The 23,794-nt window shown below is 38.7% G+C and overlaps 1 protein-coding gene across 6 annotated transcripts in view; it reads left to right on the top strand.

The window, feature by feature from the left end:
* Positions 1 to 23,794, top strand: part of CROCC2 (ciliary rootlet coiled-coil, rootletin family member 2) — a 100,124-nt gene that overhangs the window by 61,503 nt on the left and 14,827 nt on the right. For 5 of the 6 annotated variants that reach the window (XM_039320571.1, XM_039320570.1, XM_039320569.1 and 2 more), the window contains 9 exons: positions 1,882 to 2,025; positions 7,937 to 8,175; positions 8,285 to 8,444; positions 9,009 to 9,176; positions 10,201 to 10,552; positions 11,170 to 11,354; positions 17,142 to 17,262; positions 20,988 to 21,151; positions 23,329 to 23,769. In XM_039320571.1, the coding sequence (XP_039176505.1) occupies positions 1,882 to 2,025; positions 7,937 to 8,175; positions 8,285 to 8,444; positions 9,009 to 9,176; positions 10,201 to 10,552; positions 11,170 to 11,354; positions 17,142 to 17,262; positions 20,988 to 21,151; positions 23,329 to 23,769 (1,974 nt within the window). Of the gene's footprint in view, positions 1 to 1,881; positions 2,026 to 7,936; positions 8,176 to 8,284; positions 8,445 to 9,008; positions 9,177 to 10,200; positions 10,553 to 11,169; positions 11,355 to 17,141; positions 17,263 to 20,987; positions 21,152 to 21,775; positions 21,787 to 23,328; positions 23,770 to 23,794 lie in introns of those variants that run through there. The other variant, XM_039320574.1, reaches the window with a different exon arrangement.

The raw sequence follows: 23,794 nt of genomic DNA, 5'->3' as shown, positions 1-23,794 counted from the left end.
TTTTGAATGTTTGTCAAAACTTTTGGACAATGTAATTTTAGAAGTAGAGTATAGGATTATGATTATTTAGTAGCAGCAAAAGACCAACTCATCAGTCTTTATGTTCCTGCTGAGCTTATTTGAGATCAAAACATATTCAAATAATACAATAACTCTATTGAGATTCAAATATTCTATATTTTGACCAATACGTTGCTGAGTTAAGCCAGGGAAACATAAATGATCTAATCACTCACTTTCAGTTTTGGTATATGATGACTATGAAATACAATTTCATACAATCATTAATTATCAGAAAGCAAAAACAAAACAAATCTTTCAAATAAGATTAAAATTATGGAAAGCAACTTTAGTATCATACAAAGTTCTGTTAGTGAAAGTTGTTAGCAAATGTTTAGGTTTAGAGCAACCTTCCCATTCTGGATCTAGGAACTTTCCAGAGATGTGGATTTCAATTCCTACAATTCCCCAGTCAGTGTGGCCATTGCTGAGAATTCTGGGACAAAGTCCACACTTGTGGGGGATATCCAAATTGAAGCCTTATAGGATCAAGAGCGGGCTTAATGGTATCTGCAATAGAGATTTGTGGGCTGTTTAGGAAGGAGTGGGACAGTCTAAGACCCTGCCTAACGCAAACAGTCAAACCAACTAGAAGTGTCTCCCAACTCAGTATGTTGCAAATATCATTCAGAGAATAGGAATAATTTTGGTTCTTTTAGTTGGTTCATATCTCACCTTAAGCCATAACACAGTTTGGGATAATTGAGATATTGTTATTTGAAAGTAACGGTTTGTTATGCAAACATAACATTATGGCTTCTTTAACCAATCTTTGATTATATAACTGTAACTTGATTATAACTGTAAATGATTATAAATTCAATCTTTATATAACATGATTAGTAGATTTTATGAAACATTGACTTGCAGAGCACTGGCACCCTTCGGTAAACGGTGTTTGCCTGATATTGGACTTCTTTCTTATATTCCACCAGTATGCAAATGAAACACTCTTGAGTATTTCAGTCTCCGATGTTGGAATTCACTTTCCAAGAAGAGAAAGAAGTTGTCACTGAAGAAAATAAAATTAATTGCTTTAGTAATGGTATTTATGGAGAGCAGTATCCTTTATTAAAAAGATTAGCAACCCAGATACTGTTTTATTCTATGACCATAAGGCTTCTTTCATGATATGGATAGGATAGCCAGATTTTACCATTCCAATTTCTTGTTTAATTTAAATAATTACAGTTTGTCTAAGTACAAGACCTACATTTCTAAGGGATGTACATAAATATCAAATATTGTACATAGTGATTGATAGATATCTCTTTCTATGCACAAAACACATTTTAGCGCTAAGAAAATGGTCACAAAGTTACTGAAACAGGCATGGGGTAGGATCTTTGTATACTAATACATTTAAAGGGAACCCAGCCTATACTGTAGCGATAGAACAAGCTGCTGGCATAATGATGCATTGTCTCAGCTCTTTTGGCTCTCCTTTGTGTTTTACTATTGGCTGGAGTTCTGTGATATAGAAAACAGTGAGATAAGGCTATATAAATCATGACCTGTGCTCAAGTGAAAGTGAACATCAGGGGAACAGAGGGTAAAAGTAGTTTTTCCCGGCCATTCTGAAGATTTTGTGAATCACTAAGAAAGAAAAGTTTACATTTCAGTTATGTAATGCAGTTTTCCTGCTCTAATACTTGAGTATCCCCTCTTGCAGGTTCTTATAATCTGTGCTGCTAAAGATCTTAGGAGATAGTAATACGGATCAATCCAAGTAATTGGTAAACGAGAGTGTAACTCTATTTAAATATGTATAAAGCAAAGCTAGATCATACCATACTTTTTCCTATGTTCTCTTCATTACAGAACACAATAACTAGCATCAACAAAGAACTACAGACCTTCCAGGCTCAATTTGAGGATGCAATGGCTGCACACCAGAAAGAGGCTAAACGCTTAAATGAACATATAAAGGAGCTGGCAAGAGAGAAAGAACTTAATGGGCGGGAGGTATGTATGCCTCTTTAGCTGTCACATCTGGTCATTTCCTCTCTATCCTTATTGAATATTTGTCCAAAAAAGTGGATTACATATCCACTTGTCAACAAAGGCTATCAGTGTAGGCTGGGAACATAGATATGAAATCTAAAGACTTCTGCTCCCATAGAAGATAAGAGTGCTAAATGTTAGGAGAAACATCTGACAAAACATTTTAGGAAGTCGATGTTGGAGATGCAGCATTTTTCAAATGTCAGAGTAATATGATTAAGCAGGAGTTTTTAATACGATATAAATTCATAACACTGCCACCTCTGGACAAACAAATTTAGCAAGCTTTGAAACCTCTGCAAACCTCTCTAAAAGGACAGCAGCTATGTCCAACAGCAGAATCAATCTACTCCTAGATTTGCTGTGCTGTATTTGAAACTGCAATGAAACTTTTCCTGAAGAACTGCTGAGCAGTCTGTTTCTCCTTTTGTAGAAATTCTTACCCAGCTTTTTTCTCTAGCATATTCTCTGATTTTCCAGGACAGCAGAACTTGAAATTATTATAGGTCAGTTTCACAATGTTTTAAGGGTTTAGGGAATGGAAATGATTATACAAATGGTGCCGTGTTGTTCCCTGTATGAGCTTAGACCTCAGGGGCTTTTATCATAGCACGTTGAACTTGTTGAAAAGCTGTCATCTGCCTGTATTCTGGATGGATGTGGCCTCCTGCAGAGCATGTGGAGTATCCAATGTGCTCCCAAGATGGGTATTGGCTAGAGTAATTGGAACTGATCCAGCTAGTCAGTGCCTTTACACCAGTTCCAACGCCGGCTTGTCATTGGTTAAATTGGAAGCAGAAATCACTGTCCACCCTGTCATGTCCCCTCTTTTTAATATCCAACTCTAGAGGGTGGTTTTTTACATTCTTCCAAATATCTACAACTCTGAAAAACTTCCCCAGATGGTAACCCTCACCCACTGCCAGATGTTTCCAGGGTTCTAATTCTTTACAAACAGCGAATGCAGAACAAAAATGACCCGAGCTTGAGGGAGGAAAGAGAAAGAAAGGGATGGGGCGAGGGGGAAATAGAAAATTAAAGGACATAAAAGAGGAAGAGAGAGTAATTTAACATGACAGGCTGTTTATTTTGGCAAAAAATGGCCTCCTTTCAACAGATTTCAAAGTCCAGCCCCAGGAGGGACCACACAAGCAAGAGAAGAGGGTTGTTTCAGAGGGCAGGGAGGCAGAAGGAATGGGGATGGGGCAAAGGGGGTGAGGAAGATCTTCAGAGATGGAGGCAGGATGGGCAGAGAAAGACTAACACAGGATGGGAACAGAGACAACAGCACGCGAGAGAAAGAGGGAGAGGGAAAGGGGAGGGGGAGAAGTAAGCTGAAGGACTAATATAACAAGCCGAGGGCAAAGAAACACAGAGCAAAATTCTCACAGGTGCCAGCATTGACCTACTTATCACCATGGGAACCATAACATTTTCACAGCCTTTTAACTTGAGGAAGTCTTGAGTTGAACAGAGCTGCCGTCCCATATGTACAAGAACACTGACGCGGACACTTCTGTGCATGTACACTCCACACAACAACAATTAAACATGGCAGTCCATTTTGGCAAGTTGCCAGTAGCATGTATTTGTCCATTGCTCACCTAGACATTCTTGTTGTCCAAGATTCTCATGTACATATCTGTTCTTATTATGTGAACTTAATTATTTGAATTCGCAGACTCTTGCATATCTTAAATCATTCTTAAGTCACACTTAAATGCATGCTGACTCCTATCCACGTACATACCACCCCTACCACCACACAAATATGTGCCTTTTTCTCCCACTTCGGATACCTTTTTCCATGTGTCTAAGCTTCAGCTGGAGGCTTGACAACCCAGGCAAGATTTCAAAAGATGCTGTTTATAAATGTTATTCAATATATAATTATAATAATTTCATTATGAGCTTAGCTGAAATGTTCTTGTGAAGGAGAAAACACAGAGGGGAATTAGCCAGGAAGGAGTGAATGTATTGGGATGGGGGAGTTTTGTGTGTTTTCTTTTCAGTCCCATCCACTGCAAACCCCCTCTCCTTATCCTGGGGAATAAAAACAGTTTATTTTATGATGGATCGCCCTTCTCTTTGGTCACTGACCTTTCTTTGTGAATTTCTATTGAGCTCAGCAGAAAAATGCTGAGTGCATTTGTGGATCCCATATGTGGGTGGGGGCTGGTAGAAAAAGGGTCTCACCCTAATCCTTCTCAAAAACAGAACAACAATAACACAGAGCTGGTTGGGATAAGCCAGGCCAACAGGGAGGATCTGGACAATGTTAGAGCTTTTCAGAGTAAAAAGAATTAAAAAGAAAAAGAAAACTCAAAAGAAAAACATAAAACATTGGGGTTCTTATACAATTCTCCTACCCTTCCCCAAAAATATACCAGGCATAGGTCATTGCACAAACAAGCACAGCTTTCCAAGGAAGGCTGAATAAAATCCAGACCATTCTTTCTTCTCCATTTTAATTCACACGGCAGTTCATGGGAAAGCTCTTAAGCTAATATGCTTCTGTGGCTGTCCAACTGAAGTTCAAATGGTACATGTGCACTGCTACCGGTTTAATCTAGGGATTTTATCTATGTTATTATTTGCAATTATTCAGATACTTCAAAACTGATTCTCCATTTTTACTGCTGTTGTTTTTCCCAACCTATTGCTGTCAAATCTTTTATTGGCAGACCCCATCCTCTCCTACAGACAAGGTAGAATTGGTCATCTTTTATGTCATTCAAGAGTGGGGGGAAAAATCAGGGAGAAGGAAAGTTTTAAGGACAGATCTGTAGACCACATTAAGTTAAGAAAGATTGCTATATTTTTGCAATATAATTCCCATAGAACAGATACAGTCAATCCTCATTATTTGCAGATTCCGTATTTGCGAATTCACTTACTTGCTTAAATGTATTTGTAACCCCAGACCAATACTCAGACCATTTTCATGGTCATTCACAGACATATGCAGAGTGGCAAAATAATTGATTCACTCAATATGCACATTCTCAACTGAATGTTGAACAGTTTAACAAGGTGATGCTCTGCCTTCTGGGCCCTGTATTTCTCTTATGAGCAATGGTTCGGTATGCACTAATTCAGTGCATGCAGCAACTTTATAGACCATAATTATCATGAATAATAAAAACTGACTGTACTTTAAAAAATCAGTGTAATTCTGTTAATATAAACATACAAGGTTTCTCAGTATAGAATATATGAAAAAGAAAAGCCTTAAGTTCACTGAAGGCCATAAGCTATTATTGTAATCAGTTTTCAGAAACATAATTCTACCAATTAATTCTTTATTTGCTTCCTTCCAGATACACAGTCACTTTATTCTTGCTCATTTTCACATTGAAATCTACATGCATGCAATACTAACATCTTCAACGATATATCACACTATCCTGATAACTAATAGCTGTTTACTGGGAGATACATAAGCTACAATTTTTGCTCATAAACACAAGGTCAAGCTGATTAAGAGTGCAGCACTGCAGGCCACTTTAGCTGACTGTGTTCAGCAGGTCAGCAGTTCAAATCTCACCGGCTCAAGGTTGACTCAGCCTTCCATCCTTCCGGGGTAGGTAAAATGAGGACCCAGATTGTTGGGGGCAATGTAAATATATATATACATTGCTTACTGGTGTACACCGCTTAGAGAGTGCTTGCACTTAAAGCGGTATATAAGTCTCATAAATAAATAAATAAATAAATAAATAAATAAATAAATAAATAAATAAATAAATAAATAAAATATAGATTTCATCATATTCACTCTTGAACACATTCCTTATTTAAAAGTAGTAAAAAGTTACAATTAACCAAGAGTTATATGAATTTAAAAAAAACCTCATATCTTAGTTTGTCAGCTAAAATTTATATATTATTTGGTGTTCTCAGTGCTGATTTGACCATATACTGCACCCCATCCACACTGACTTGGTGCCATGTCCCAAAGTGAAGATTTACAGTTTTTGAGTATTTTAGAGTTTTATTTTCAGAAGGAGGGGTGGTATTGGCACCTTCCAATGTTTGGCAACCTAAGTCAGTGTCTACTCAGCCTTAGCTTAAGACTGCTCTTGGATATCTTGGTCTTCCCTAAGTACTCAGAAGTTACAGGAGTAGCAGTTTCTACTCTGTTTCTTTCTCTTTGGAAGAAGTGATTATGGCAGAGTTTTGGCATTTTTATAATGTTTAGGTTTTGTTTACAAATACAAAATCTAAGCATTATAGGAAGCACCAAGCTGAGAACAGTAGAGAGTCATGTAATGTATCAGTGAGAATGTTGGACTTGAACAAGAGAAATATTCTGTTTCTAGTCCATAATCATGGAAGATTACTTGATATCTTTTAGCCACTCTTTCTTAAACCAGTTTACTCATCATGGTTATTGTTCTTCTTCAAGACCAGAATTTTGCCTCATTCTCTCCTTCCCTTTCTTATTTTTAGTTTTCCAAAACTAACTTCATTCGTTTTTTACATGAGCTGTTCTAACTGATATTATCCCTGCTAATGTGGGGGATGCACAAGAAAGTATGCCAGTTTAGAAGGAAATTTGTATCAGAAAACCATCTTTTAACAATCAGCTTCCATAACACAACGTTGTTGTTGTTGTTAGTTGCAAAGTCGTGTCCGACCCATCACGACCCCATGGACAACGTTCCTCCAGGCCTTCCTGTCCTCTACCATCTTCTGGAGTCCATTTAAGCTCACGCCTACTGCTTCAGTGACTCCATCCAGCCACCTCATTCTCTGTCGTCCCTTTCTTCTCTTGCCCTCAATCTTTCCCAGCATTAGGCTCTTCTCCAGTGAGTCCTTCCTTCTCATTAGGTGGCCAAAGTACTTGAGTTTCAACTTCAGGATCTGGCCTTCTAAAGAGCAGTCAGGGTTGATCTCCTCTAGGACTGACCAGTTTGATCGCCATGCAGTCCAGGGGACTCGCAGGAGTCTTCTCCAGCACCATAGTTCAAAGGCCTCAATTCTTTTGCGCTCAGCCTTTCCTATGGTCCAACTTTCACAGCCATACATTGTCCATTAATATTATTTGCCTGACAAAAATATTAGCTACAAACTACCTTAGTAACAGTATGAAAGGTAGGTCAAATTTTCATTAGAAAAATTTTATCTAATATTTCAGACAGTGAAATGTCATTATGACTCATTTCTCACTTAAAAAGGAAGTCAGTAAAATCCTACGGTATAAAATTACATTCAAAAGTAAGTCCTACTGAACAACTTTTATCTTAGTAGATATATATATAATTCTAGTATATGTGGATAATAGATTTTTTTACTGCTACTTTTCCCTTTAGATAATATATGTTACCAATTCTGTGTTAGGCTTTAGATTAGAATTATATTTCCCCAAAACCTGCATTTTAAATACTTCCTTTGTTTAAATATAGATAAAATAAAAAGATTGCTGAAGTTCAATATAGTTGGAGGGCATCAAGCAGGGGCAAATTATACTAAATTGCAGATGTGTGCCTTTCCCTCTGGAGATCAATTTTTCATCTGCATGTTTTAATCAGTCAAGACTGCAATCCGTTGCGTATTAACCATGTGATATAGATAGAAGCGAATATTTCTGTTTCAGGGTTGAACAATGGGGTCCTTGATACTTTCTGTGTTTGGTTGTTTTATTGCAGATGTTTCATTCCAACTAGGTAACATCATTGGTGCTAGTCCTAGTCCATCCTAGCACTGATGATGTTACCTAGTTTAGTAATGAAACATCTGCAAGAAAACAACCAAGCTCAGAGAGCACCAACGACCCCATTACCGTATTATTTCTGGATAATAGATGCCTAATAACATATGCATTTTCCAAAGTGCCTTAAAATTGATGTACTGTAGCTTTTTCTTAAAGGCAGAACAGCTCAAAGCCCAATTACGTTTGGCAGAAGATACCTATGCAGATGTTCACAAAGAAGTCACTGAGCTTCACCAGAGACTACAGGAATCGGAAGAAGCTTGTGATCAGCGACAAAAAGAGCTACTGGAATTTCACAGGGCTGTAGCAGATGAGAACAGAGAAAAGGAAGCACTTCAAAAGTCCAATGGTGACCTCAGAGCAGCTGTCAAAAAAACAGAGAATGAGAGGCTCAGGTCAGCAGATTTGGCACAGTGTTAGGCTGTGAGAAGAAGTTCATATACATTGATGGAACAGACATAGTGATTTAGAGATGACTGATAATAAACACTTGACCTCTTGTAGACTGCAGAGAATCAAGGAAGAACGAGAACAGAAAATTGCCATTCTGGAAGAAGCAAAAGCCACAATTGAGGGAGAGGTGGGAGAGCTCCGAGTAAATCTACGGGAAGTAGAGAAGGCACACATGGAAGCCCGAAGAGAGCTTCAGGAGCTGCGCAGAGAGGTAGCTTTCAAACAGACTTTCTCATGGTTCAGTTCAGGTCCAAGAATATAACAGGTTAATGGAGGGAAACACTTGACATGATCAGATAGAGGTTAGGAAGGATGTGTGCAAGATCATTTGACATTACTGTTAACTCCTGAGACTGGTACCTAAGTATGAACTATGGCAAATGCAGTAGCACCACTCCAAATACAATTCGTGCTATTATTTGAAAATATTTTGGAAAGTATCCTGATATCATTTCTGCATGTAATACCTCTCTCCTCTCTTCTATCTTCTCAATTATGATACAGTTTTGTCCCTATAACTTCTTTTTCCGTTTCAGGCCTTTCTGATATCATGATACATATACAACAAATAGGCAGCATCTTCTTGCTGAAGAATCTAGTAGCTAAATTAGAGCTAAATTATGATTGGGGTATGATATGGTCAGTCATGGTAGTTAGAAGCAGTTACCAAGCATGGCAATAATTGTTTTATGCAGAAGATTCCGCATATAATTTGGGAGTTTGAAACATAGATTCTGCACTGGAGAATGGCTGCACTCAAATTGTTTCTGCATAGGTAAAGTCCCTGGAGAACAAGAACAGCAAGAAAACCCAGGAAGTCACTGAATTACAACATCAGTTGCTGCAAAAAGAACAGCAGGAGCAGCAAAACAGCAAAGAGGTCCTGGATCTTAAACAGAAGATATCTATTCTGGAGATTGGCCATGATTCTGCTCATAAGGAGGTAACAATGGGATAATAGCAAGGAGTGATTATTTCATGAAAGAAGAATTGAAGAATAAGTTGAAACAATGAAAGAAGGCATGATTTTGTGAAAGAATGAAATAGAAATAAAATGTTTGGTAAACTGCATATTCAATAGGGTAAGGATGTAATTGTGAAGACCAACACATATAATAATACAGTATTTTTATGTGTAGTGAAGTTGACTTGGTGACTTAAAGAAAAATAGAAACATAGAAAACTGATGGCAGAAAAAGAATTATGGTCCATCCATGCAATTTTCTTAGCAATAGTATAAACTAAGAAATAATTTGCCACTATTTTTTCTCTATTTCCCTATTTAAACTACAGCTGTGGAAGTTTCTGGAATTTTTCCCATCCAAATACTTACCAAGCCCAATGCTGCTTTGCTTCTAAGCCCAGACAAAATCAACCAGGTTCTATTATCTGCTGAATTACAGGCAGATTAGATTAGATTAGATTAGATTACTTTTGCAAAGTCATTAATGGACAGAAAATAATACATGATTAGGGGGTTTATGGAAGATAGTAAAAGTATCATATACACTTATAACTATATGTATTTTTTTGTAAGTATAAAGTATAAAATTCGTTTTTTTATTTATGTCCAACTAGTTATGTATCATGTTCATTGCTCAAAAAATTTTTCTTACATTAGAAATAGCATAATATATTGAAAGAACATTCTTGAAGAATGATTTATTGCAAAATGTTACCTTGTGACTCACAATTAATGTTATAACAATCTTATTAAAACGTGTGTGGAAGTTAAATAAATAAATATTATTCAAACAGGATATAACCTCGGTTTACAATTGGATAAAATGTCAGGATTGTGTAACTGGTTAATAGTAGGTGGGTGGGTATAAATTATTGGATACCTTTTGGTAATATTACCATAGATTTGTTTGCACTGGCAGATATTGTCAAATTCCTGAGCCAGGGTCCTTGAAGAGATGGGAGCAACATACATGCATTGCCCTTGTGATTTTGTTTCCTTCCAGGTGTTGAACTTGCAGAAAAAACTGTCTTCTGCAGAGGTGAAGTTCCAACTTCAAGAGCAGGATTTAAAGCATAGCCTTACAGAGAGTTGCATCAAGGAGAAGAAGTGGAAGGATGATCTCCATAGCCTGGAGGTGAAGCTTCAGGAAGCAAGCAGGACAAACGAAAATCTCCAGCTGCGCCTTAGCACCTGTGAGGGATGCATCCATGGCTTAGAAACAGAACTAGCCAAAACTGAAGCAGCCAAGAGGGAGGTTGAGCTGAAGTTAGTGGCACTCCACTCCACTCTCCGTCGCACTCTGGGACTTGGCAGCCGGAGTCCATCTCCCCAACGATCCTCCTCTCCAGTCAAAGGTTATTTTGTAAATTCTCCTCACTGCTATGGGCTAAGTTAGGTTAGCCACTCAGAGCCTGTTGGAGTAGGTATTATAATAGATTAATAAATTTAATGAAATAACCAACCAACAAACAATTGGATAATGGCTATATTTTGATCTAACATTAAACCAACATTTTAGGTTAGTTTTTATATTGTATAATACCATAGCTTTAAAATATGATTTATTGAATAAATCATAATTGATTCATAGCACTAATCCATAAATCATGACTTACAAACTACAAAGAAAATTTGAAAAGTACATTAATTAAAACTATGTATTTAATAACTGCTTAAGTATCTTATTTTAAAAAGAAACATCATAGCTGAGAGGCAGTTTGAAAGCTTTTATGGACAGTGGTGCTATAGCCATCTGAAAAGATGTAGGGAGCTAATTATGGTAAAGTTCTCTCCTTAGGCAATAGAAAGCTCGTGGCAATCCAAAAATATCATCTGTTAGATAACCTTATTAACTAAATAAAGTAAATAAATCCTAAATAACGTTGTCTGTGAAGTCTTTTCTTCTTGAAATCCCATTCAGCCTTGTCTGTTGGCTGAGACCAAGCAAGTATTTGGTTGTTGTTTTTTATAGGAACCAGTGGACGCCAAACACCTGCATCTCGCACTGGATCACCTGAAAGGAGCCGCTCCCGTTCACCATTTCATCAACCATCTCATCTCAGGGGAGAGCAAAGCACAAGTGAAATTGATCCAGAAGTAGTTCGAGATGCTTTGAAGGACTTCCTTCAGGAGTTGCGGGACACCCAAAGAGAGAGGGTAAGCAAGGACCTCCCTTTCAAATATTTCTACCTCCATAAGGATCTGGAGAATATGGTAAGGATATTGAGATTTAGATGGTATAAATTTGTGAACTTTGAAAAACTCATAGCTATGAATTTGGTGTTTTATAAAACTATAAGAGAACATTCACTAATTTATCACAATTTGAGTGCAAATCAATTTTATTTTAATAAAACTAATGCTAAGGAGTTGTGGCAAAATAGTGCCTTTTTGCACTTCTGTTAATAATAATAATAATAATATAATAAAGTTGGAAGGGACCTTGGAGGTCATCTAGTCCAACCCCCTGCTCAGGCAGGAAACCCTACACCATTTCGGACAAATGGCTGTCCAGTCTCTTCTTAAAAACTTCCAGTGTTGGAGCATTTACTGCTTCTGGAGGCAGGTTGTTCCACTGATTAATTGTTCTCACTGTCAGGAAGTTTCTCCTTAGTTCTAGGTTGCTTCTCTCCTTGATTAGTTTCCACCCGTTGCTTCTTGTCCTGCCTTCAGGTGCTTTGGAAAATAGCTTGATTCCCTCTTCTTTATGGCAGCCCCTGAGATATTGGAATACTGCTATCATGTCCCCCTTGTCCTTCTCTTCGTTAAACTAGACATACCCAATTCTAGCAACCGATCCTTATATGTTTTAGCCTCCAGTCCCCTAATCATCTTTGTTGCTCTTCTCTGTACTCTTTTTATTTTACTGTACATACAAAGAATTTAATATAGATAAACATTAGTCCTCATATCAATTGAATGAGAAAAAAATAAAATCTACAATTAGGTGACTATTAAAAATAGGTTTTAGATGCATCATCCACTGATTTCCACTAGATTATCCATATTCTTTCAAATCTTTGTTCAGTTCCTTCATTCATTGGATCTATCGAGAAAAAGTGGACTATTCTAAGGTTGAAATTCAATGTACAAAAATTGAGACTTACTGAAGTAGTAACATTTAAGTACTAGGAAGTATGTTTAAGACATAAATAGAATAGATCTAGAATTATGCACTAGAGCAGGGATCTTCAAACTTGGCCCTTTTATGACTTGTGGACTTCAACTCCCAGAATTCCTCAGCCAGACACACTGGCTGAGGAATTCTGGGAGTTGAAGTCCACAAGTCATAAAAGGGCCAAGTTTGAAGACCCCTGCACTAGAGTCTCTGTTCTGCTATTCAGCATATGTACGAATGCATCCCTTAAGCATGTGTTTTAGGTATCCACTTGAAATAATATGCCATACTTTTTTTCAGCATCCTGTTAGTTTTAAGGGCGTTTACCAGAAATTATTATCAAAGTTTCAACATGATTATTTGAAAGCATAGAGAGCATTATGCACATAAATCTACCTAATCATTCTGGATCAAAGCCAATAATAGCTTAAAATATGTAACAAATAAATTAGTCCATTTCTTTTACTCAGAGCAAAAAGGGATTATTTTATGTAATGCTGTCTTAGCAGTGATAACCTCCATCTTTGTTATCATCATCATCAACATTCATAGAGAATCAAATCCTTAAGGACTTTTGATGATGTACAGATGATACATAAGAAATAATAAACAAATCTGCAATAAAAAGACCATATAAATAAATAAAAAGTACACAAATACTACTGGAAAATTAGTAATTATATTAAATGAATTAAACCAATAAACCAAATAAAGCAGGAAACTGATCTGAGGAGCTTCTAGAAGATAAACAGAGTGGAGGCCAACTAGATTTCCATTGGGACACCATTCCAAAAAACTGATGCAACCACTGAAAAATAGCATAATCATGTTTTGCCACTTTCATTCCCCCAAATTCCTTAACTACTATATTACTAGTAGTTTTTCCTGGTAAATCAAGCTGGTCAGGTCCATTCCAGTTAGAGAATGCAGTTCTGTAAATAACTAGGCACCAAATTATGTAAGGCTTTATGGAATAGTACCATGACTTTAATTTGCATCCAGAAGCCTATTAGCATCCAGTTTAGGGCTTGCAATGAGTTGCTCCCATCAGCAAACTGTTCAGTTGGAGGCCATTGTCACTGATCTTGTAGGCAACTGACCTTCAAAGTAGCCCGATGCAGAGCATGTTGCTACAATCCAGGGGTGTCAAACTCGCAACATCACGTGACATGTCGCAATGTATCACAAGTTTTTTTCCATTGCTGGCAATGGGGTGGGCGTGGTTTGGCATGATACATCCGGCCCGTGGGCCGGCAGTTTGACACCCCTGCTTTAATCTAAGCAGGTGGTGATGAGAACATGATCCCTCCACTCCAACTAAACTTATAACTGATTTACTAGCCAAAGCTAGGAAAAGTCTTCCCACCCTACCCCCAGCAGCCACAACATCGACTTGCTATTCCTGATCCCCAGTCATGAACCTGTATTTTTATGAGTAGTACTTCCCTATCAAGAGACCCTACTGGAGCACATAGTAAACCTAATGGAGAAATAATCATTCAATTTTATTAAAATTCTGTTTAACCTATTGTTCCCCAACCATCTTTCAGGGACTGAGACTTCAGTGGTAACACCAGCCTGGTGTAGCAATGTAGAACTGGGTATTATAAACATATTGATATTGGAGAATTGCCAACTAGGCTGGCAGGAGGAATCAAGTGAGGGCCTACCTTGGAACTCTTGCATAGCTACAAACAGCATAAGCATGATCTCCTCCCAAATCCATGAAGCCTTATCTGCTCAGTCCCAGGGGAAGGCAAGCAATCTGGTGAGATTCTTGTGGCACTGTTTTGCAGTGCAGCTGATGAACAATATATTTTCAATCTGAGGTTATTTATGAGTGTTCTGGTTGCTTGCACCTTACATTTCATAATACCAACCCCCCAAAACTTTTGATGATCTTGCCTGGTGCCTTCTTGTAAACATTAAATAGCAGATGGAGAAAACTGGCTCATGCAGCACTTCACAAGGGATTAAGCATGATCTCTCCTGCCCCACTAGCATTAACTGGAACTGTTGATAAAGAAAGTAGAGAAACCATTGAATACAGTGCTATTTATATACATGACATAAGATAATTTACATGCATAAGATCATGGTATGAACAAGAAGTAAATAAAATCTATAAAAAGAGCAGTGTTGTTAGGTACAAAATGTTACTTTGGGGATAAAAGACTTTTGTTCCAATCCAGCCTCTGCTATGGTTGGGTTGATATATCACACAATAGTATTAAAGATTTTGTTTGGTTTTGGCTTAGTATGAAGTATATATCTTTTCGCTATAGTTGGGGTTTTTTTTCAGCAGAGTTTATAAAGGAATATTGTTTCTTAAAAATTGCATCTGTAGTTTTGTGAACCAGAGAGCGATATTCAAAATTCCTTCCAGTTCATTTATCTAGAATGAAAATCATCTAACTATTCTAACTCCATTTTACAGGGATCATATGAGCCAGCCTAACTTATTGTGACCCCAAGTTGACTCTCAAGACATATGTTTAGCAACATTCAAGGGCAGTTCAGCCCTTTCTCTGTCATGTGCTATTTATTGCTCAAAAGCATGCCTCTTGTAAAAATGAATAAATATTTATACTGTACTAGAATAATTAAAAAAACATGGCTTGTCACAATAATCATAGCATCAGATCATCCAACAGCCTTTCTGACAAATGAAGAAATCAGTTAATTCTGGGCTACATCACATTTAAAACATTCCTTGCTTTGTTGTCCTGTCCACCAAGATCCTGGAATTTATTGTTAACTTGTGTAAACCAGAAAGGGGAAAAAAGCAAAAACTATCTACAAACAATAACAACATGTTTCAGTTAACACTTTATGAGCTATAAGAAACTTAGTGTTCTTAGTTTTACCAGGAAGTAAACTTAATTTGCTCAGGAAGTAAATTTCATAGCATGGGCTTAGTTGTAAAGAAAGCTATGTAGCCTCAAACTGAAGGTATTTTGATTGACTGAAAATATGTTAGTAGCAATTGTTTCCAAGGCCTCTAGCCTTGGATTCAAGAGGATTCAGAGATTTAATATGTACTTGATTTGGATTTAATTTGTACAGTGATAGTTTTTCTGAATTACACAGATTGAAATTGAGATATGCTGTATTTTCCAGTGCCTGTAAAAACTACCTCAGATAGACCCTTTCGGGCAGTTTATGCAATGAGGGGAGATGGTAGCTATTGAACCCTCACTTCCACTTTGAGGAAAATGGGAAAAGAACTAATTTAAATGTAAATTTAATCAATTAAGCAGGTAATATGAATTTCTCCAGGCACCAGGAGTCTGCAGATCTCCCTCTTTTTATCACTTCCAAATCCAAAGCATTTTGGCTAAGCAAACATTGATTATAACTGTTTTGGGGTAGGCAAGGCCGTTCTTTCAGAAAGGAAGAGTCAAATTAACAGTCTGACATTCATAGCAGGTAGTCTATTTCTGTCTAAGACTTGAGCAACACTAACATTTCTAAAATATTAAGGGCTACTTCTTTCATACCAAACAATTCAGTAAGGTGTCTTCAGTTACAGGTGTGAAACATGAAATCTGGGGTTTTTTAAGACAAGAAAACCATTTGAGTTAAGTTTAGAGTATGACAATATATATTTAATGCTTGCTTATGTATAAAGAACAGTAAAAGCAGTAAAAACTAGCTCATTTGCAAATTATTTCTCTGAGAAATCACTGGCAATATTGTGGCTGATGTTTATGATAATAGTCTGATTTCCAGTGATTTATCATTTGTTGAAAATGCAGTTACTTTGCTCTAATTTTAATATTTGTTTTATCTAATGTTATTGTTGATTTTGGGATATGTATTGTTTTTCAAGTTGTTTTTCAAGATGGATTATATAGTTGTTCAACAGTTGTCCATGTTAAAAATTACCCTTGTGGATACATACATTCACCCCTCAATTATTCTTATTGGGTATCTTTGTGGATTTAAATGACAAAGAAACTATTTTAATGTTGAATTTATTAACTGCAGCAAGGTTATTAGTAGGCTCGTATTGGAAGAAGGACTCGTTGCCTACTTTAGAAGAATGGATATTTAAAGTTTCTAACTTTGCAGAAATGGCAAAAATTTCTGCTTATTTGAAGGATCATACACAAGAAAGATATATTATTGTATGGAGAAGATGGATAGATTATATTCAGAAAAAATATGGGATTATAAAGTTTCATTTATTTTATGAGTAAATTTTATAGTAACTGTTGTAGAGATTTGTTTATATGACTTAATTTAAGGGGAGTTAAAGGTTAAGTATGATTTTTTTTCTCTTTTATTTTCTTTTTTATTATTGTTAACTTTCTTAATAATAACCCTGTATTCTGCTCTGGGAAGCGAGGGGGGAGGGTTGAGGGTGGGTGGGTGGGTGAGTGGGTGGGTAATGATAATATAGACATGATAAATGCTTGGGCATTTCCCTATGCTGCGTTCATGTGTGTGAGAGGGATGAGAGGGGAGGAAGGAGTAGGGAGGAAGTAGGATGGTTAGAGGAGATGGGGAGGGGAAGAGAGTAGGAAGGGAGGAGAGAAAGAGAAGGGAAGTGGGGAAGGATTAGAAAGGGTGGACGCAGCCTGGGGGGAATGGGCAGGCGGTAGCAATGGTTAGGAATTTAATTGTATTTTGTATGAATAAATGGAAAATAAAAACTTTTTTAATAAAAAATAAAAATAAAAAATTACCCTTGTGGCTCAATAAAGCAAATTATACACAGTATAAAATAAAATTAAAAAATAAATGTATCTTGGTTGAGTTTTATATCTTCCCTGGTGACAAGCCAAGGATATCATGAATATGTCCATATCTCTTGCTTCCAGGATGATCTAAGAATTCAGGTGATGAATATGAGTCATCAGCTGAATGAATTGGAGGCTGATCGTGACCGAACACAAAGCCGTATCCTGCAACTCCAGAAATTTTTAGCAGACAGTGAGGAAGGTCTGTTCTTTTTCTTCTTCTTCTCTTACTTTATACCTTCATTCATAAGAATTTCTTCGCCTATCTGTTTTTTTCCTCTAGTTCTTTGCTTGTTTAGTTGGATAAAAATTACAGTTATGAGGCAAGTTGTATAGAAAGCAAATTAAATGAAGCTCTAAATTTCTTTAAAAGCTGCATGGAGACTGCTGCTTCAAGTGAAAGAATATTGATATCAGGGCAGATGTTTGATCTCTATGCCAGATGTTTCTCTGCTCTGAATTTGCTTTTTTCCACATACGGATCAAGATTTTGTGGATTTAGACATTCATATCTGGACTGAGCAGCAGATTCAGGACATGGAGAGAGGTCAGGAAGAGGATTAAGCTTATCTCTGCTTTAATTGCTTTTCTTCTTAAAATCGTAGCTCAGAAAGCTGCTTGTCATTTAAAAAGCAAATGTTGGGAATTAGTCACATATACTTGTAAATCATGTCCACTCCTCATGACTCAAGTGGGCATTCCTAACATCTTTAAAAACAAAACAAAAGCAAATATTATATAGGGCCTGTGCTTTTAATATACCAAAATATTGTAAATCAATGTCAGGCAATTCATTTTAGATGGAAATTGTAATTCTACCACTGTTAAGCATGTGAAGCTCCAGCCTAATTTTCTAATGCAGGTAGTTAGCGACTTAACAACCATTCATTTAGCAACGGTTCAAAGTTGCTGCAGCACTGAAAAAAGTGACTTACAACCAGTCCTCACACTTACGTTTGTTGCAGCATCCCAATGGCCGTGTATTTATGGTGGTTGCAATGTCCCAGGATCGTGTGGTAGCTATTTGTGACCTTTCCAGATAGCTTCCAATAAGCAGAGTCAATGGAGGAAGCCTAATTCACATAACAATTACGTGATTCATTTAACAACTGCAGTGATTCACTTAACAACCATGGTAAAACTGCAACTGCACAACTCACTTAACAAACGCCTTGCTAGCAATGGAAATTTATTTATTTATTTATTTATTTACAGTATTTATATGCCGCCCAATCCCAAAGGACTCAGGGCGGCATACAAAGTTAAAAACAATAATAAAACAGTAAAATAAAGCAGTCATACCACAGTCATACCACGAGTCCGATCATATCCCGGCCCCCCCGGGGACATCAGCCCCAGGCCTGCCGGAACAGGAGGGTTTTAACAGCCTTCTTAAAGGCCGGCAGGGTGGGAGTTGTTCGAACCTCGGAGGGAAGTTGATTCCACCAGGTCGGAGCCACCACAGAAAAGGCCCTTCCCCGAAGGCCCGCCAGCCGACACTGTCTGGCCGACGGGACCCGAAGGAGGCCCACTCTATGGGACCTCACCGGTCTCTGGGAACTATGTGGCAGAATGCGGTCCTGTAAGTAACCTGGCCCTATGCCATGAAGGGCTTTAAAGGTGATAACCAACACCTTGAATTGCGTCCGGAGACCCACAGGAAGCCAGTGCAGCTCGCGGAGGATAGGTGACACGTGGGCGTACCTCGGCGCACCCACAATCGCTCTCGCGGCTGCGTTCTGAACCAACTGCAGCCTCCGAACGCTCTTCAAGGGTAGCCCCATGTAGAGCGCGTTACAGTAATCCAGTCTTGAGGTGACAAGGGCATGAGTGACTGTGAGTAAAGCCTCCCGGTCCAAATAAGGCCGCAACTGGTGCACTAGGCGAACCTGTGCAAAGGTCCCCCTGGCCACAGCCGATAGATGTTATTCCAGATTTAGCTGTGAGTCCAGGAGGACACCCAAGTTGCGTGCCTGCACTGAGGGAGGTAGATTTGCCCCCCCCCAGGACTAAAGATGGACCATCCAGTTGACCTTTGGGAGGCAAGACCCAGAGCCACTCGGTCTTGTCAGGGTTGAGTCTAAGCCTGTTCACCCCCATCCAGACCCTCACATCTTCCAGGCACCGGCACATCACGTCGACTGCTTCACTGAAAGGACACGGGGTGGAGATATATAATTGGGTATCATCCGCGTATTGATGATACCTCACCCCGTGTTGCCGAATGATCTCACCCAGTGGTTTCATGTAGATGTTAAAAAGGAGGGGGGACAGGACCGAGCCCTGAGGCACCCCATAATCGAGGCGCCTAGGGGTCGATCTCTGTCCGCCCGCCAACACCGACTGCGACCTGTCAGAGAGGTAGGAGGAGAACCACCGCAACACAGTGCCGCCCACCCCCACCTCTCCGAGACGACGCAGAAGGATACCATGGTCGATGGTATCGAAAGCCGCTGAGAGGTCAAGAAGCACCAGGATAGAGGAATGACCCTATCCCGGGCTCGCCAGAGGTCATCGGTCAGTGCGACCAAAGCAGTCTCAGTGCTGTAGCCGGGCCTGAAACCAGATTGAAAAGGGTCCAGATAATTGGTTTCATCCAAGGATCGCAAGAGTTGGGATGCCACCACCTTCTCTACAACCTTCCCCACAAAGGGGAGGTTGGAGACGGGACGAAAGTTCTTCAAAACAGCTGGGTCCAGGGAAGGCTTCTTGAGGGGCCTCACCACCGCTTCCTTTAAAGGTTGCGGGAAAGACCCCTCCATCAAGGAAGCATTGATTATCGCCTGGAGCCAGCCTCGTGTCACCTCCCTACTGGCAGAAACCAGCCAGGAGGGGCACGGGTCCAGTAAACAGGTGGCGGCATTCATTGCCCTCATGGCCTTGTCCACTTCATCAGGGGTCACAGGGTCAAACTCGCTCCAGATAACATGACTAAGACCAGCCCCTGGCAACTCGGCTGGCACTGCCCAGTCGGAGTCCAGGTCTCTCTGAATCTGGGCGATTTTGTCCGACAGAAACTGAACAAACTCCTCAGCTCTCCCCTGCAAGGGTTCCTCCGCCTCCTCCACTTTAAGAAGGGAGCGGGTCACCCTAAACAAGGCGGCCGGGCGAGATTCTGCGGACGCAATAAGTGCGGAAAAGTGAACACGCTTTGCCGCTCTTATCGCCACTAAATAAGTCCCAATTGTGGTTATAAGTTGAGAACTGTCTGTACAGGTGGGTGCTGAAAGGGGTTAGGAAAAGGAAGGGCCACCTGAGGGTCTTTTGCATGAATGGCTGCTTTTACCATTTAGCCTCATGAATAAATGAATGCCTCATTGGGGATTCTGCCATTCATGAGAAATGATTAATTATAATTTGACTATAATTATTCAGGTATCAGAGCAAGCTGCCTATGGTTTCTATAGTATACCATAAATTAAGAGTGTCTTTTTTTTCATAAAAGCAACCAAAAATGTCACTCCATTTATTCATTGATGGCCATAACACGATTTCACATGATATAGGAAGCCTTTGTTGTCCAGGAGTGTAATGCATTATTTCATATTCTAATCAATCAGGCATGTACAGTAATACTACTACTACTAGGCAACACTGTGTAGTGGATAGGCCATTTGATGTTCTTTTGATGCTTTGGTTTACAACTCCCAGAATCCTTTGTCATTCACATGTTGCTTGATGGGACTGGAGCCCAAAACCTCTGAAGGCCACAAGCTTTCCCATTCATACTGCAGAACAGGTTCTCTTAACCTCAACACTTTTAAAATGTGTGGACTTCAATCTCAGAATACCCCAGATACCATTCTGGGAATTCTGGGAGTTGAAATCTACATATTTTAAAGATGCTGAGGTTGAAAAACACTAATGTAGAATAAATGATTTCACTGCTTAATCCATATATTTTGCAATATTTTTTGCTACATTTAGGCAAAAGAGGAACAGATGGTCGTCTGAGCAGTGCACAAGTAGCCCTGATGCTGCAAGAGGAAACTATTCGCAAAACAGAACAGGAACGCCAAGCATCTGCAGAACAGGTGGTCAACCTGGAACACAACTTACGTATCTGTCAGGATAGGAACAAAGAATTACAGGTGGGCAATATTCGCTCTTTCAGTTAGGAAAAGTTATTTTAGTGTTATAACTCAGGACAAATCCCTTTTCTGTGATATTCTCCTTTTTATACAACAGCCCAGCCAGCTCTTGAAAAGTAAATAAATAACAAGATTTAGAGAAACCTCTAAAGGTTTAATGACTAAATGCATTATGAAAAGTTGTTATCCCACAAGATACATTGTGTGGCTAAAGATCCTTTCCTTAAAAAAAACAACAGTAGAATTTACTTTTGAGTAAGTCCATTTTGTACTGTAAAGAGGAGACTGAAATGGAATGATTAGTACTGATTTTGGGAAGTAATGGATACTAAAGAATTTTGGAAAAGCTAGTCCACAAGATAGATTTTAAAGAATTATCACTGTAAGAAAGTAACATTATCTCTTTGATGGGGAGATTGTAGAAAAGCAATTACATCCTTATTTCTAAGAGAGATTTGTACAAATTAATGCAAAAGAATCTCATAGAATAATTGCTGATTTTACCATTATATAATTATTTTTATTCAAATTGGCAATCAGCATAAACAGTTTGGAAGCAGTTTTATCCAGTATCATCTGCCTAACACTTTTTCTTCCTTTTCATTACTTTATTGCTATCATAAGGCTATTATATGGTAAGTTTCTGTATAAATTGTTGTATTGCCATGGTGGTCTTGGTTGTAGGGTAAACAAGAATGCTTTTATCTGGAAAGAAAAGGTAAAGGTGCAGTGAGAAGCTGGCTGAGAGGGGGTCACCTTGAATAGTCACTGCCCTTGTCTTCACTGCAAAGTTGTCTGGGGAATTCTTAAAGGGCCCCAGGTTGAGAAACACTGCTTTACTATATTATTCACTATTCATTGTGTTCTAATTTATGTAATATTCTTAATTTATAAAGAACAACAATATTGATGTAAATTTTAAATATTTCTAAAAATATATTGCAGTTAATTTATTTCAATTATATTTGCATCTATTGCTCATTTTTTAATTAACAGAACTTCCCGCCATTTCTCCTTTTTCCTAATTTAATTCCTGTTTATTACATCTTATATTCTTGTTTTGATCTGATATAGTCAAACCTTTATAATTTTACTACTCATATTTTACTCCCTCTTCATCTTTAAAATTAAGAGATTATGTCAGTGCACTGCATACAGTTTTAGAACTATCAAATCCAAGGTCACACTTGCTCTTCTTGTACTGTATAGCCAAACAGAATTGCAATTCCTAAAACCTTAACCATTAAGAATTATGTCCTCTCTCAATTACTAGTGGATAACTTTTATTATGTTGTCGTTTTTATGGTTTGTAAAGAATCCACAAAGAGAACTTCCTTATTAGGCAGATTAGGTAGCAAAGGTATTTAGCAACACAAACTGTTGCCACATCCAGGTTCTCCATGGCTAGTCCAGCAACTTCCTAAAAATAGAAACCAAGGTACCTACTAGTGGCCAAAAAACTTTGAGAGGACAGGTCAGTGGGGCAACAAATCCGCAGCAAGGAGAGATCCCAAAATTGCAAAGAGCCTCCCAGATACATTAAAAGAAAAAGGTTGAGTGGAGAGACTTTTGCCTCTGGTGTAAGATGAGGATGGAGATTCATTCTCCGAGCTTGTAGGTTGGTTTCTGAACATTTCATTACCAGGCTATGTAACATTTTCATGCTGAAGATGTTACCTAGCCCAGTAACGAAACGTTCAGAAACTAGCCCATAAGCTCAGAGAATGAACCTTCACCCTCACTTTTGCCTCTACTGGGAGACAGCCCATACGGATAATATCCATCTGGAGTGGGTAAAGACCAGGTTCTCTGAATTAGTGTTCTCATTGTTAGATGAGTGGGCATTGCACTAGTCTTTGTTCTTTGACTAGCTATTCAGTGGTGAAGATTGTGCCAGTAGTCAGCAGAATGAGGCTTTAAATGACATCTGTAGTAGCACTCCTAGATATAAGATGTTCCCATAATTTAATCCAAGGTCATCATGTGTCTCCTTAAACATGTTTTGCAGGAGAGGAGGCATTGATAGAGTTTAAAGGTTCTTCTACTTTTACATTCTAGGATTCTACTGTGGTAGTTTTGTAGTAAGGCTCTGATTTCACCTGGCTTTGGTGGCCAATCCACAAAGTTAGCTGCTCTTCTCCCAAGCTTCTGGTGTTCAAGATGTTTTTACATTATAGGAAAAAGTCAAAGATTTTAAAACCAAGGAAGCCAAACTGGAAACAGAAAAATGGAAGCTAAAAGAAGTTCTAGAAGCGGCAGAGAGCAGGGCCACCAAATTGGAGCTGAGCCGTAGAGCAGTGGAAGGAGAGTTACAACGAACACAAATGAGCTTGACATCAAGGGATGAAGAAATCCAGTCCCTGCTAGAGCAGATCCAAGAACTTCGATGCCAATTAGGGGAAAAGGAAAACAAAACTGCAGTACTGCAACGAGAGCTTGACCACCTGACTCATTCACTAGCCAGGACGGAAGGCACTGAAAGTCACTTCAAAGATCGGGTACAAACTCTGTCTCAGGCACTCTCCAGTGCTACTGCTGGAACGTCCTCCCTGCAGGAGAACATCTCACAACTCCAAAAGGCCCTGACAGCTGCAGAGCAAGATCGTCGGCTGCTCCAGGTATGAAAACTCAGTTACCTGCACA

This window comes from Crotalus tigris, unplaced genomic scaffold (assembly GCF_016545835.1).
Source record: "Crotalus tigris isolate CLP2741 ecotype Arizona unplaced genomic scaffold, ASM1654583v1 scf7180000023658.1318691, whole genome shotgun sequence".
Lineage (NCBI taxonomy): Eukaryota > Metazoa > Chordata > Lepidosauria > Squamata > Viperidae > Crotalus > Crotalus tigris.
The sequence above is the reverse complement of the archived record's forward strand: the minus strand, read 5'-3'. Positions and strand labels throughout refer to the sequence as shown.